The sequence below is a fragment of the Lontra canadensis genome, unplaced genomic scaffold (genome assembly GCF_010015895.1).
Source record: "Lontra canadensis isolate GAN:19392208 unplaced genomic scaffold, GSC_riverotter_1.0 scaffold112, whole genome shotgun sequence".
Taxonomy (NCBI): Eukaryota; Metazoa; Chordata; class Mammalia; order Carnivora; family Mustelidae; genus Lontra; species Lontra canadensis.
The window spans coordinates 3,380,708-3,396,499 of record NW_022631106.1 but is presented as its reverse complement, the minus strand read 5'-3'; the positions used below and the strand labels follow the sequence as shown (position 1 = coordinate 3,396,499).

Here is a 15,792-nt window from a genome sequence, read left to right as displayed (position 1 = left end):
AAAAAAACAAAAAAAAACTTAAAATTTGTTGCAAGCCCCCTCCCCTACCCGACTGAGTATAAAAACTTACCGATTTACAACTTCCATTGAATGCAAAGACATGTCCATGTTGACCAGGACGGAAAAATACTCCGTGATCTGGCTTGACTGCATTAACTTCAGCAGCATTTCTATAGCAACCAGAGGGTTGTTTTCCACCAGGTCAGGAAGTTTGGCTGGAGTGAGGCCAATATGATAAACGAGTTTGGGGTCTTTTTCCAGCTCACCCAAGAGCTAAATACAACCAAATTTTTAAAAAGAGGTTATTGAGTCAAATACTCTCTTTCCTGCTTATAAAAACAAGCTATAAAATTGTCTGCATTGAACCAACTTCATAAATTTCTTCCCTCAAGCCATTAAAATCGTGTCTTGATTTTCAAATTTATAACTGAACTGTAAAGACTGTTTATAAACATGCTAGTGAGCCCTCCTGGGCGTTAAACCAGCCTCAGTACTGCCTGATTGGATAGAATACTGTCTGGATTATAACAATATCACCCTTAATACCTCTGTAGACTTTTTCTGTCATCTGTTAGAACCTAAAGTAATTTAATTGCCAACCGGCTCTCCAGAAAAGCACACACCACAGAGAGCTGAGGGACATGAGAAACAAGAGCACAAATCCTTAAGGAGAGAAGCAGGACAGGAAGACGGAGAGCTGCCCTCTGTACAGTTATCAGTGCACAGTTCAGGTCCTGCTCACACTCTGTAACCTAAAGAGGTATATTCAAAAACATTTCTGCCAAATAAGTGCTTTTTCTTACAAATTGTCCACACTGTTTCCCCTGCCTACCTGCAAATACCATAGCGGACTGTGTTTCAGAACGGCCTAGCAAACAAGAACTGTAAACACAGCTATTATTTGACTTTGAGAAATACCATTTTTTTTGGTGTAAACGGGATTAGAAGTGTCAGTATATCCTCACAAGTTCTAATGTGAAAGTATGCAAGCTGGATAATAAAATTCACCAAACAAAGCACACACCAGGTGTCCTTGCCTTCCCCCCAAGGGGAGTCTTACACTTGGGCAGCAGGAGCTACTCTCAATCTCAGATCCACTACTACTAACCAGATGTGTGATGGAGGCTAGTTTACCTTCCCTGGATCTCATTTTCTTTCTCCTTAATGGAATGTTAATAATCTCAGGTACCCTCAGTAGAGTTATTGTCCAGCTTAAATGTGACAATGTATACAGTGTGCCAAAAATGTGAAATCTGTCTTTCCCCTCCAGAGTAAAATGACCAAAGCTGGAAAAGCAGAACAAAGATCCAGAGAGCCAAGACTCCTTGGATCCAAAACACTTCCTACTGCTGGCTCCTGTTGACAGGATCATTTATTGTTTATCATGTGGAAGATTAAAGACAAAATGCTTACAATAAATATATACCTGTGTTTGTTGAGGAGAAGATAAGGGGCTTTTGAAGGCTTTGGCCATTATTCGCTTGATCTCCACACCAGTGCTGTTCTTGACACACATTGATTTGTCCCACTGAATTGCATGGTCAGGCTCTGTTGGATTCAGCCAAGCCAGCTCATCCTCGCAAATGTGGAGTGGAGGTGGTGGACGAATAAACTCTGGGCGGAAATGGCCTGTAATAAGAATAGGAATGTTTGCTTCTATCATCAGTAAGCTAACACTTACACACATCTACATAAAACTCTCAGACTTCAAAATCCAAAGCAGAGAGGATACAGAAAGTCAGGGTTTTATTCAGAATACCAACAGAATAAAACACTGACCTAACGTTACCATGCTAGAGACCAAATCTATTTTTCAAGAGACAAAGAAAATACACCATGATCTGATTATCTTTAATTCAAGCATGATCACCACTCAGAAGCAAAGGATACAACTTCACATACTGGTAAAAGTTCTGATGGGAAAAATTAAATGCTATTTGATCTTATTCATCCTACTCTTAGTTACCACAATTTTACTCAGAGACCATTATTATTTATACTGATTATTTTCTTTGCATCTTACAACCTTGAGGTGGCAAAATGGAGATGAAATATCAGGAAACAGAAAAGCATAGCTGCCTTTTAACATTTTCAAATGAATCTGGAGACTTTCATAAATCCCTAAATCCATAAATCCCATATTCATTTTCATAAGAGACAATAAAAGTATAATCAGAAAATGCAGTGACTCAATACCTCAACTATTTTTGATACAAGATTGATCTCTTAAGTTATAAACCCACTAAAATAAATGCTGGCTGGGATTTTCACTGAATAAATTTCACAGGGCCTAAAATGGCCTATTCTGATCATGGATCCTAGCCCCTGCCAAATGTGAGATTAGTTTATTGATAAGGTTTTCTGGCTAAGAATCATCGGTCATTCTTCACTCTCATCACTAGGACTAGCATCTCAATCTTTTCAGACCATTTACAGGAAAAAACAAAATTATTAACACTTCCTCAGAAGTACTACTTATATGATAAGGAAAACATTCCCACAAGGTAACTGATTTGCTTTTCACATATATTTCTGGTGGCTCATGCAACACAAAGTTGTGCTTAAGCAAGTATTAAGAAAAAATCAGTATGTGCCATTGGCTGAGACTACAGATACTAAGCCCATTTATGACAAAGATCTGATAATGACATTAAAGTCACGTGAGTTTTAAACTCCTGGTAACACTGTAATTTGGAGAACATTTTCTTATTTTTAAGCATAAAGCATGCCTTCATCATTAAAACATAAAACATAAAAGCCTATGAAACCAAAAGATATAGTTGTATTATTTCAAGTTCAGTAGATGTTTTCTTTGAATTAAAGTAAAATAAGAACTATATGATCAGTAAAATTTTATAAGGGAGAAGGTAATGAGAGTGATAAGATTAATAAAGCACTATAAAAATATACAGAAGACTCATTTTAGTAAAATTGGAATTTATATCTTCAGGAATGCTACTGATAATAGAAAACTTGGTGTGTAATTTTATTTAAGAAACTAACTTAACTGACCACCTCTACTATGTTCTAGTAGACACTAGGAGATTATTTACTGAATTCAAGTTTAAGGAGCAACAAAAAAATAACACCATGTTTTAAAAAAAACAAGCCTCAGGATGCTGGTAAAATAAAACCCAAGTATATAAAATTATATATACCTACTTTCAATAGGTGGCTTTGGTCCACTGACTAAAGCTTCTGTGATCTGAGAGGCAACCGAGCTGTCAAATCCAGAATTAGAAGAGTCTGGGTCTGGGTCACTGAGAATACTAGGGAAGCTAGCTTTACTTTGGGTTGGCAATTCAGACTGGCGTTCTGTAAAAAGATAAAGAGACATTTTTAAATTGAGGGTATCACAAGGAGAGAGAAAGACAAGCTACTAATTGGAAAAAGCTGCCTGCAACACATACAAACAAAGGGCAATTCAGTATGAAAAAAAAAAATACATATATATATATATATATATATATATATATATATATCCCCCCCAAAACGACAAATCCAACAAGAGCTAACATCACCCACCAACAAGCCAGCAGCAGCTATATGCAGTCAGGCCTCTCAGCCAGTTGTGCTGGGGGCCAGTCCCATCCATCAGAGCACCCTTCACCATTACAGACCAGTTGCAACAGGAAGGTACATACAGCCCACACAGGGGATACCCCTGCAGTGCCTGGTACTGGAGACCAGGGAGGGCTGAGGTACTGGGCTCTTCAGGGCCTTTTCTAAATAAGGCCACTACTTTCAAGTCCAGGAGATGGAACTGACACACCTAATGTATAGAAACAAACACAGAGAGTCAGACAAAATGAGGAGACAGAGGAAGCTCTGAACAACAACAACAACAACAAAACCCACAAAACCTCAGAAAAAGAACTAAAGGAAACAAGAGGTAAGAAATCCACCTGATGAAGAGTTCGGGTGACGGTCATAAAGGTCCTCACTAGGCTTGAGAAAAAAGTAAATGAATTAAGAATGAAGTTGAAGAATACAGTAATTGAAATGAAAACTACACTAGAGGATCAAAAGCAGATTAGCAGATGATGAAAGGATCAATGATCTGGAAGACAGGGTAATGGAAAGCACTCAAGCTGAATGGCAAAAAGAAAAAAAAAGTTAAATGAGGCTAAGTTAAACTTCTGTGACAAAATCAAGCATAATATTTGCATTATAGGGAGTCCCAAAAGAAGAAAGGGGCAGAAAACTTATTTGAAGAAAGAATCACTGAAAACTTCCCTAACCAAGGGAAGGAAACAGCCAGGTCCAGGAAGCAGAGAGCCTTAAACAAGATGAACCTGAGAAGCTCCACACCAAGATACATAATGAAAACATCAAAAATTAAAGAGGATCTTACAAGCAAGGGAAAAGCACAGTTAATGGGAAACCCCATAAGGCTATCATATAGCCTTACGGAAAGAACATAAAGATGTTCTTTGAGCAGGAACTGCAGGCCAGAAGGGCTAGTGGCATGATATATTCAAAGGGCCGAGAAAAAACACAAACAATAGTACTTGCCCCAGAGCAAGGTTATCACTCAGAACTGAAGGACAGATAGAGTTTGCCAGACATCAAGGTTATCACTCAGAACTGAAGGACAGAGTTTGCCAGACAGACAAAAGTTTAATGAGTTTGCCACCACTAAACTAGCCTTACAAGAAATATTAAAGGGACTTCTATAAGAAAGAAAAAACCATAATTAGAAGAAAAACTATGAAAAGAAAAAAATTTGCTGGTAAAAACAAACACATACTAAAGGTAGTAGATCACTTATAAAGCTAGTATGAAGGTTAAAAGACAAAAGCAGTAAAATCAATTATATCTATAATAAAGGGCACAAAATAAGGTAGAAAATAGGATAATATGTACATAAAATGTGGGGTGGGAGAGTAAAAATAAGGTGCTTTCAGAATGTGTTCAAACTTACCCAACCAGCAACTTAATTTAGACTAGTGTATACAAAGAATATTATATATGAACCTCAGTAACCAACAACCAAAAGCCTATAACAGATTCACAAAAAATAGAAGTGAACCCAAGCATAACACTAAATAAAGTCATCAAATCATAAGGGAAGAGATCAAGAGAACAGAAAACTACAAAAACAAACAGGAAACTAACAAAATGACAAAAAGTACCTATCAATGAATACTTTAAATGAACTAAGTGCACATTTACTTTTAAATCAAATGACACAGGGTGACTGAATGGATAAAAAGACAGAGTTACTTACATGCTTCCTACAAGAGACAAAAACATCAGCCCCAAAGACAGACTGAAAGTAAAGGTATGGGAAAAGATATTCCCTGCAAATGGATGGGGGGAAAAAAAAAAGTTGGGTGGCAATATTTATATTGGACAAACTAAACTTTAAAACAAAGACTCTAGGTGTATCTGGTTGGCCCAGTTGGTAAAGCATGGGACTCTTGATCTCAGGGTCGTGAGTTAAAGCCCCACATTGGGCATGGAGCCTACTTACAAACACATAAAAAAGGGCACCTGGGTGGCTCAGTTGGTTAAGCATCTGACTTTGGCTCAGGTGATGATCTCAGGGCTCAGGTCATAATCTCAGGGTCCTGGGATTCAGACTGCACTCAGTAGGGAGTCTGCTTCTCCCTCTCTCCCTTTGATCCTCCCTCTGCTAGTGCACATGCTCTCTCTCAAAACAAAACAAAAACCTTAAGTAAGTGTATGGACTAACGAAAGATAAAGAAGGCCACTATAAAATCATAAGAGGGACAATCCAACAAGATCTAACCATTGTGAACATTTACACACCCAACAGAGAAGCACCCAAATACATAAAACAAGTATTAACAGACATAAAGGGAGAAATTGATAGTAAGATTACATATTAGCCCAGAAAACAAGTTCAAAAAGACTTGAAGTCATACCATGCATCTTTTCGGATGACAATACTATGATACTAGAAGAAAAAACAGAAAGACAAACATATGGAGATTAAGTAACAAACTACTAAACAATGAATGGGTCAACCAGGAAATAAGAAGAAATAAAAAAGTACATGGAAACAAATGAAAATGAAAACACAACAGTTCAAAACCTTTGGGATGCAGCAAAAGTGGTTCCAAGTTTAGCAATACAGACCTACCTCAAGCAAAAAAAATCTCAAACAACATAGCCCTATACCCAAATGAACTAGAGAAAGACCAAAACCTAAAACCAGCAGAAGAAAGGAAATAATAAAGATTAGAACAGAAATATCAGGTGGAATTTATTCCTGGATTGAAAGTTTCCAGGAATCATCAAATCCACAAATCATCCAACATGGTAATACCACATTAACAAAATAAAGGATAAAATGGATATAGTCATCTCAATAGATGCAGAAAAAACATATGACAAAATTCAACATCTGTTTATGATAAAAACTCTTAACAATGTGGGTATATGGGGAACATACCCCAGCATAATAAAGGCCACATATGACAAATCCATAACTAACATCACAATGGTGAAAAGCTGAAAGCTTTCCGGCTAAGGTCACCATTTTTATTCAGCACAGTCCTGTCCTAGCCAGAGCAGTCAGACAAAAAATAAATAGAAAGACTGGTAAGGAAGAAGTAAAACTTTTACTATTTGCTGATGACATGATACTATATAGAGAAAACCTGAAGAACCACCAAGAAACTGCTAGAACTGATAAAGTAATTCACTAAAGTTCCAGAAAACAAAATCAATGTGCAGAAGTCTGCTGCATTTCTATACACTAATAACAAAGCAGTGGAAAGAGAAATCAAGAAAACCATTCCATTTACAACTGCACTAAAAACAGGAAGATACCCAGAAATAATTTTAACTGAAAAGTTGAAAGATCTGTACTATGTAAACTCTGAAACTCTGAGGAAAGAAATTGAAGACGACACAAAGAAATGGAAATACATTCCTTGCTCAAGGATTGGAAGGACAAATATTGTTAAAATGTCCATACTACCCAAAGCAATCTACAGATTCAGTGCAATCCCTACCAAAATGCTGATAGCATTTTTCACAGAACTAGTACAGATAATCCTAAAATTAGTATGGAACCACAAAAGGCCCCTGAATAGCCAAAGCAATCTTTTTAAAGAACAAAGCTGGAAGTATCACAATCTTGGATTTCAAACTACTACAAAGCTATCATAATCAAAATAGTATAGTATCAGGACAAAACAGAATGCCCAGAAATAAGCCCATGCTTAAATGACCAATTAATCTACCATAAAGGAGGTAAGAACATACAATTGGAGGAAAAGATAGTTTCTTCAGTAACTGGTGCTGGGAAAACTAAATAGCTACATGCAAAAGAATGAAACTAGACCACTTTCTTATACCATACACAAAAATAAACTCAAAATGGATAAAAACCCTACATATTGACTTGATACCATAAACCTTTTTTTTTAAAGATCTTTTTATTAGAGAGAGAGCGAGTGAGCACATGCACAGAGGGAGAGGGAGAAGCAGACTCCCTGATGAGCAGGGGGCCTGAGGTGGGTCTTGATCCCAGGACCTGGAGATCATGACCTGAGCCAAATGCAGATGCTTAACAAACTGAGTCACTCAGGCACCCCAAAACCGTACAACTTCTAAAATAAAACATAGGCAGTAAACTCTTGGATTGGCCTTAGCAACTTATTTATGGATAAGTCTCCCCAGGCAAGGGAAACAAAAGCAAAAATAAACAACTGGTGCTACATCAAAATAAAAGCTTTTGTATGGCAAAGAAAACCATAAAATGAAAACCTACTGAATGAGAGAAGCTAGTTGCAAGTGATTTATATGATAAGGGGTTATTATCCAAAATAAATAAAGAACTCCTACAACACACACACAAAAATTAGACTTAAAAACAGGCAGAGGACCAAAATAGACATTTCTCCAAAGAAGATACACAGATGACCAACAGACACATGACAAGATTTTCAACATCACTAATCACCAGGGAAATGCAAATCAAAACCACAGTGAGATACCACCTCACACCAGTCAGAAAAAAATACCAAGCCTTGGTGAGGATGTGAAGACAAGGAAGCCCTTAAGCATTGCTGGCAGAGAATGTAAACTGGTGCAGACTGTATGGAAAATAGTATGGAGGTTCCTCTAAACTAAAAACAGAAGTACCACAGGATCCAGTAATTCTACTTCTGGATATTTACCCAAAGAAAACAAAAACACTATTTCAAAAAGACAATAGCCAAGATACGGAAGCAACCTAAGTATCCATGGATAAATGAATAAAGATGTGGTGTGTGTGTGTGTATGCATATATATATGATATATACATATATATGTTACATATTATATATACATATATATGTATATATCTCATATATGTGTGCGCGCACACACACACAGACACAATGGAATATTGTGAAAAAGAATATAAAACAAAAGAATGAAATCTTGCCATTTGTGAAATTTTGCCATCTCTGTCAAGTAAGTAAATAAATAAAATCTTTAAAAAAAAATAGGTGAAGGGGATTAAGAGGTACAAACTTGTAGTTATAAATAAATCATGAGAATGAAAAGTACAGCATAGGTAATATAGTTAATAATACAATAACTTTGTATAGTGACAGATGGTAACTACACTTATTGTGATTGAGCACTGAATAAAGGCATAGAGTTGTCAAATCACTGTGTTGTACACCTGAAACTAATGTTGTCAACTGTCAAACTTCAATTTTTTAAAAAAACAAAAAACTACAAATCAATTTTTTTAAAAATTTATTTGACAGAGATCACAAGTAGGCAGAGAGGCAGGCAGAGAGAGAGAGGAGGAAGCAGGCTCCCCGCTGAGCAGAGAACCTGATGTGGGGCTGGATCCCAGGACTCTGGGATCGTGACCTGAGCGGAAGGCAGAGGCTTTAACCCACTGAGCCACCCAGGTGCCCCCAAATCAATTTTTTAATAAAGAAAAAATGGGCTGACTTCCAAGTATTTTATTTTAAAAAAAGGAAAAAAAGGGGGGGGGCACCTGGGTGGCTCAGTCGGTTAAGCATCTGCCTTTGCCTCGGGTCGCGATCCCAGGGTCCTGGGATCGAGTACTCTATCGGGCTTCTTGCTGGGTGGGGAGGCTGCTTCTCCCTCTGCCTGTTCTGCCTGATGCTTCCCCTGCTTCTCTCTCTCTGACAAATAAATAAAATCTTTATTAAAAAAAAAACAAAACTTGAATGGCCAATAAACATCTGAAAAGATGTTCAACCTCATTGAGAAAGGGAAGCAGGGAGAATCAGTCAAAACACAAGGTACTATTACACACCCTACATGACAAAAATTAACAAGCCCAAAATTATCAGATGCAGAGAATGTCATATAATTTGCACACTGCTCATGGGAATGAAACATGGCACAGCAACTCTGAAAAGCAGTGTGCCATTAGCTAGTCAAGTTTTACATATGCTTATCTTTCTCTCTAGAAGAAACACACATGTACACCAGGAGAATGTACCAAAATGTTCACAGCAACACTATGTCCATCAATAGTAAAATGGATGAAGAACTTGGTATTCCATTGTACGAATGTCACAACAACGAAAAGCAAGCCCTACAATTCATCAACATGGACTCACCTTACAACTAACACCCAAAAGAACACAGTATGATTCCACATATACATCAAGTTTAAGAACATCCAAAGTTAAACTACAGGCACGTACCGAGGGCAGACTATAAAGTAAATTATGAATGATTACCACAAAAGTGAGCTTATTGATGGAGGAGGTGGGGAGTAGCTAGTAAGAGAAACACACAGGGAGCCTCCAGGTCCTTAAACTTCCCCACTTCTTAACCTAGAGGATGGCTGCTCCAGGGTCATTTTGTAATTCCTTAATACATGCAGGTTTTAGAACTGCATGTTTCAGATTTTATAATTCTGAAAACATAGCTAGACTCGATTCCTTAAAGAACTACCCATATTAATAAAAAAACCATTGATCCAATGGAAAAATGGCCAGACATGAAAGATGCCTTAGAACTATAACATGTTCAGATGCATTCATTTAATACGAAAAATGCTAATTAAAATTATCCTGAGATGCTGTTTTCTGATCGCTAAAATACATAAAATTAACATACTCCCTACCAAAACGTGGAAAAATGTTTAAATTGGCATAGTGTGGCAAACTAGTAACTGCAGGTTGTCAGGATTTTTTTTTTTTTAAAGATTTTATTTATTTATTTATTTGACAGAGAGAGAGAGAGAGAGAGAGAGAGAGATCACAAGTAGGCAGAGAGAGGGGGGAACCTGGCTCCCCACTGCGCAGACAGCCCGATGCGGGGCTCGATCCCAGCACCCTGAGATCATGACCTGAGCTGCAGGCAGAGGTTTAACCCACTAAGCCACCCAGGTGCCCCAGGAATTTTTAATAAAACCTCTGAAATGAATACTGACATTATTAACAGGGTAAAAGTGCCCTTGTGGTTACTTTTGTTTGACCTGTCTGCTTGTTTATTTAAAGTTAAAAAAAAATGCAACTGCATCCTCCATAAATAACCTCTGGTCCATGAATCCTACTACAAGATATGAACTGCAGGTCTCTGCAAAGGCGATCTGTGGTAGCCAGCTCCAGCGAAGAACGGTCTATCACTTTTTTCCCCTGGTACTTGTAAAAATGAATGGATTAGGGCATCTTCAGTCTGGGGGAATAGCAAGCAGCAAGGTTAGCCACTTTGCCAAGCTCTCCCTAGACAAACTCTAGCACATACTCCTTCCTGGGCTTGATATACATTAAAACTTTCTCACAGAGTAACTCAAGTCATTGTAAGTTGCAAGGGAGGTCAGACCTGATTCTCACAAAGCTAGAACCCTCAAAATATATATCCCTTCCGAAGGTAAGGTGACTGAAACTGCTTGTCACCTCTGTACCCAGCTTCATACAATCTGTAAAGAATTGTATTTATTTCTTCTTTATTTCATACAATCTGTAAAGAAATTGTTTTATTTCTGTGAATAGATTGTATCTAGCACTAGTGACTAATGATTATTTCTACAAACCTTCAATCTTAAAAGTCTTAAAAAGATTTCTCTTGGGACACCTGGGTGGAGTTGGTTAAGTGTCTGCCTTTGATTCAGGTGATGATCCCAGGGTCCCACATCTCCCTCCTTGCTCAGCCAGGAGCCAGCTTCCTCTGCCTGTTGCTCTCTTTCTCCCTGACAATTAATAAAGTCTTAAAAAATATATATATTTTTCTTGGTCTCAGATAATAACCATTGTTAGTTATATTGTTGATACCCAGGAGTTAAAAATTGAGGTCCAAAGGTTCAGAATGCTCCAAGGAAAGAGTAGTTTATTGAATAATGTCACCTTATGTAGGAAACCAAATGCCACAGATGCATTAAGTCTAAGAAGGATGGGGAACTGTCAAAATTAACACTGCAGCTCAATCACAAGGTCAAGGGTTCACAAATTTGCCTACATATTAGAATTTCCCTAATGAATCACTCTCAAGTGGTAAGACCCATTCATCCATATTTATACTCAGAGAGCAGTCAAGCGAAAGGTGCCTCTTTACCTTCCCTACTCAGAGAGGCTCTGTCTGACCACCAGGTCAAGAAAGTCCCTTTATTTTCTATCACAACACACTTCTGCTTCAAGAGAACCCATTCATTCATTTATACGTGTAACACAGAAGGTGCCAAAGCAATCTTGAAATGTAGGACACAGGGGAGGTTTAACACATCCTTACTTCAAAAAGTACTACAAAGTTACTGTAATAAAACATGGGGAAGTGGAATACAGACAAAGCAATGATCATAGAATAGAGAGCCCAGAAATAAACCCTTCCATTTATGGTCAAATAATTTTCAACAAGGGTGCCAAGAAAAATCATTTTGACTATTCAGGGTCCCTTGGGATTCTGTATGAATTTTATGATGGTTTTTTCTATGTCTGCAAAACACATTGTTGGGATTTTAATAGAAATTGCATTGAATTTGTAGATCACTTTGACATCAGGAAAATTTTTTTAAACCTACTAAATTTTATCCAGCATTCTTCTTAAACTGGAAAAGCAATCAATTCAAATGAAAACTTAGAATGAATTTATATGCCATATTAGCAAGGATCCAGTACTGAAGTTACGCTTTTCATGGAAGTTACCAAGCTTTTAGCACATTTACAAAGACCTTCATTTTAAATAGAGAACCCCTCCCTAAAAAAAACAAGGGGGGCAGGGCCTAATGTTACCACACAAGAAAACCCAAACCCACCAATACCTTACCAGCCAAGGCTAGCTGAAGCCCACTAATATCCACAGACTGGCCCATGTTTCCAACGTCCATCAGTGCAATCTGTCGAGGTGTCTTTTTGAAGAGTTCTCTTGGGGGTGCCAGCATCAGCTGGGAAAGAAAAAACTTTTCTGGTGGAGTTATAGGAGGCAAAAATCCTGTAAATAAAAACGTATAACAATTTCTCCAATGGTTATTTTTAAAAATTTATTTGACTCTGGTAAAATTAACATATGCTACTTGCCATCTCCACTCACATATTTTAAAGACAAAATTATAATGAAATTTCAGGTAACCAAACATATACATTTATGAAAATGTAATTAAATATGCCATTTGAAATTCTCTGATTTGTGGCAATATCAGTGAGACTTAAGTTTTTTTTTTTAACTGTGAAAAACTGTTGCAAGGGCGCCTAGGTGGCTCAGTTGGTTGAGTGGCTGCCCTTGGCTTGGGCCATGATCCCGGAGTCCTAGGATCGAGCCCCTGGTCCAGCTCCCTGCTCAGTGAGGAGCCTGCTTCTCCTGCCTGCTGCTCCCCTTGCTTGGACGCTCTCTCGCACACTCTCTCTCTCAAATAAATAAATAAAATCTTAAAAAACAAAACAAACAAAAAAACTTTGTTTCCAACATGCAAAGGCTGAAGCTTACACATGCAAGCAAAAACAAATAAAAAAGCTAGTGCTCAGAAATGCTTTTCTTTCTCCTCTAACGCTGTGAGCAACTGTACCAGCAGAAGAGACAAGGAAGCCTCAGCAGCGCAAATATGCATCTCATACCTGCTTCAATGCACAGTGCAGCTACAAAATTCCCACAGTGCCAAATGCTGTTCTCTTCTGTCCCACATTCAGTTGCTCACCAAGCCTCATCCATCTCACAGCAGCATTGACACTAGATTCTGTTTCCTCATCTCCATCCCCTCCCCTCCTCTCTGGCCAGGACTCTAGGCCAGCCTTCCTAATTTCCCCAGCTCCCAGTTTTGACTCCTACCCACCAATCCATCACCCACAGTCCACATTCCCACTTACTACTTATTTATACTATTTCTAGGTACACATCTGCACGTTACTTAACCTGTTTACACAGAATTAAACCCAAAATTCTGCACCATTATAAAACCCTTTATAATCTAGTCCTGATCCACTTTCCTAATCTCATCTCTTGAACTCCATTCCAACCCACATATCCTACACTCCTCTTGCACCGAATCTCCCAGATTCTCGATATTCCTGATTTCAAAACATCCAATATACCCAGTTTTTTAAGAATACCTGACAGGGCCACACACTTCCCTCACACACCCCCTACCTCATCTCTAATCAATATCCAGCAAAAACATGACTCCCTCTGAGAATGTCTCCAGCCACAAAGGTAGCTGTTCATCTGTGCCACTGAACATTTAGTATGTGACATCTAGTACAACACTTACTACATCAGCTTATGGCTACATTTATGTCTCCCCAACCAGACCACAAGCTTGAGTGCAGGGAAGCCATCTTATTTACATCTAGATACAGTCTCAATCCTACCTCTGCATCAGAATCACCTGAGAAACTTAATAATGGTTAGCAATTATTATACTTTCATTCCTCATAATAACCCTGTAAGCTAGGAATTATTATCTGCATTTTATAAACAAAGAAACTGAGGCAAAGAGAGGTAAAATAACCTATCCATGGAATCTTTCCCTGGCAAATTTCTGTTTACAGTGCAGTCTACGGTCTGAATCGAGGTTTAGACTCATGGCATTTGAGAATGACCATAAGTCATCCTCCCTTTGCCTATAGGCTGAGTAAATCCCACACTGTCCCCATTCTCTGCTAAGGGCCCCCAAGGATGGTGGGTTGGGTTCTGACTTCCCATGGTATGTTCCATTACTTTCTGGGCATTCTTAAACCTTCTGAAGGCCTAGTTCAGTACTAGTACCCTAAGGGCATTTTATCCAACATGAAGTTTGCCCCTCTTACATAAGAGCAGTGCAGGAAACCAACCAGAAGATGCTTTAGATCCAAAAGGGGTGCCAAGCATGAACACCAACTAGCTTACAAAGAAGCCTCCTGTGCTATGAAAAACTTGGTGTTATCTCAAAATCCACTGCCTTCACCTTTTAACTCTGTATAGTGGCCCCTACCTATACAGTGCTCTTTTTCCCACTGGTTTAGTACTATGAGGTCAAACTGTTCCCTACCTCTATCTACTTCCCCCAGTACTCTGGTCTTTGTCTTAGTTTTCCATGTGCTCTATCACTAATCACCATCCCTTCTGTGCGTTTCTCCTTTCCTGGCTCAGTTGTTCTCCCAAAGTCAAGTCTCAAAGAATCTCTTTGAGTTTAAAAAAAAAAAAAAAAAAGGCAGCCTCGAATGAAGCCCACTGATCTGACCTCACCAATACTGCACAAATATACATTTTACATAACGTCCAGTAGTCATGCCTTTCCTGAGTTAGGCCATGAACTTGAGACTACCTTATAACCTCTCCCCATCACGTCATTCAGAGACACGCATCAGACCAACGAAGGTGGCTGCAAAGTCCTTAAACACCATATAATGTCTATTTCCGTCCAACAACTTCTTCGGGTTCTGAACTTTTATTTACTCTACTTAATTCTACTTACTCGACTGGACTTAAAACCCGGGCAGAGTGTCATTAGTTACAACGTCACACACCTGAGACGGGCTCTACATTAACTGAGACTGAGTTGCTAGCTGTCATGCTCCACTCAGCTGCGTGACTTTACGGCCCGTACAGTGGAGAGGAATAATCTGCGGTGCCCTGAATCTGTAATTAAGCTACCCCTTCTCCAAACTTTGCGGGGGTGGTGGTGGGGGGATTTGATAATTTCAAAAGGAGACCATTTCACTTGGGGATGAACTCTCGCACAAGCTCAGGCGTTAAGTGCCCAGTCTATCCACAGCGCACACCTGTCTTCGGGAGGGAGGGGCCGCACGGACGAGGGGAGGCGCGCCTCGGGCGTACCTGAGAGCGGCGGCCTGTCTGGCTCCTGGCCGCCGCGGGCCGGTGGCGCGGGGTTGAGCAGGTGCGCGAAGCTGGCGGCAAAGGGGTTGGCGGCAAGCGGCTCCGTGCGGTACATCTCCCAGAGCAGGTAGAGTGCGGTGAGGCGTTGCGCCGCGCTGGGCAGCAGGTCCGGCTGCTGCAGCAGCATGACGAGCACCGAGCCCAGGCGGAAGTGGTCGGCCTTGCTGAAGTAGTGGTGAAAGGCGGTGGACAGGCCCTCGAAGGTGCTGCCGCCGCCCGCCTCCTCCGAAATGATGCTCAGCAGGCTCGAGAGCTCCTTCGGGGTCAGGCTCATCCTGCCCGTGGGCCCCCCCGGGCCTCCACTGCCCAGCCCGGGGCCGCCTGCTCCGCTTCTGCCGCCGGCGGAGCCCCCCGCACCGCTCCTGGACGTCGACCCCGCCGCTTCCCGGGCACCCCTTTGCTCTGCGGCGGTGAGTAGCCGGCCAGACGCCGAGCTCACCCCGCCACCGGGCATCAACCTCACCCGCCTGCCCTGCTTCCCGGCCGCAGTGGCCCTGGCGCCGGCTCGCCCCGTCCCCACGGCCGTAA

General features: G+C 40.0%; 1 protein-coding gene and 1 long non-coding RNA gene across 2 annotated transcripts in view; one reads left to right on the top strand and one right to left on the bottom strand.

The window, feature by feature from the left end:
- The window catches only part of LOC116856799, an 8,862-nt gene extending 7,439 nt beyond the window's left edge, over positions 1-1,423 (top strand). Inside the window, exon 5 of the long non-coding RNA XR_004380628.1 lies at positions 1,271-1,423. This is a non-coding gene — a long non-coding RNA (uncharacterized LOC116856799). The remainder of the gene's footprint in view (positions 1-1,270) is intronic.
- CNOT11 (CCR4-NOT transcription complex subunit 11) overlaps positions 1-15,792 on the bottom strand; it is a 17,947-nt gene extending 2,155 nt beyond the window's left edge. The window contains exons 1-5 of the mRNA XM_032840418.1: positions 15,205-15,792; positions 12,223-12,387; positions 3,163-3,315; positions 1,427-1,629; positions 71-273 (exon numbers count right to left, since the gene is read on the bottom strand). Of these exons, the coding sequence (XP_032696309.1) occupies positions 71-273; positions 1,427-1,629; positions 3,163-3,315; positions 12,223-12,387; positions 15,205-15,718 (1,238 nt within the window). The 5' untranslated portion in view covers positions 15,719-15,792. The remainder of the gene's footprint in view (positions 1-70; positions 274-1,426; positions 1,630-3,162; positions 3,316-12,222; positions 12,388-15,204) is intronic.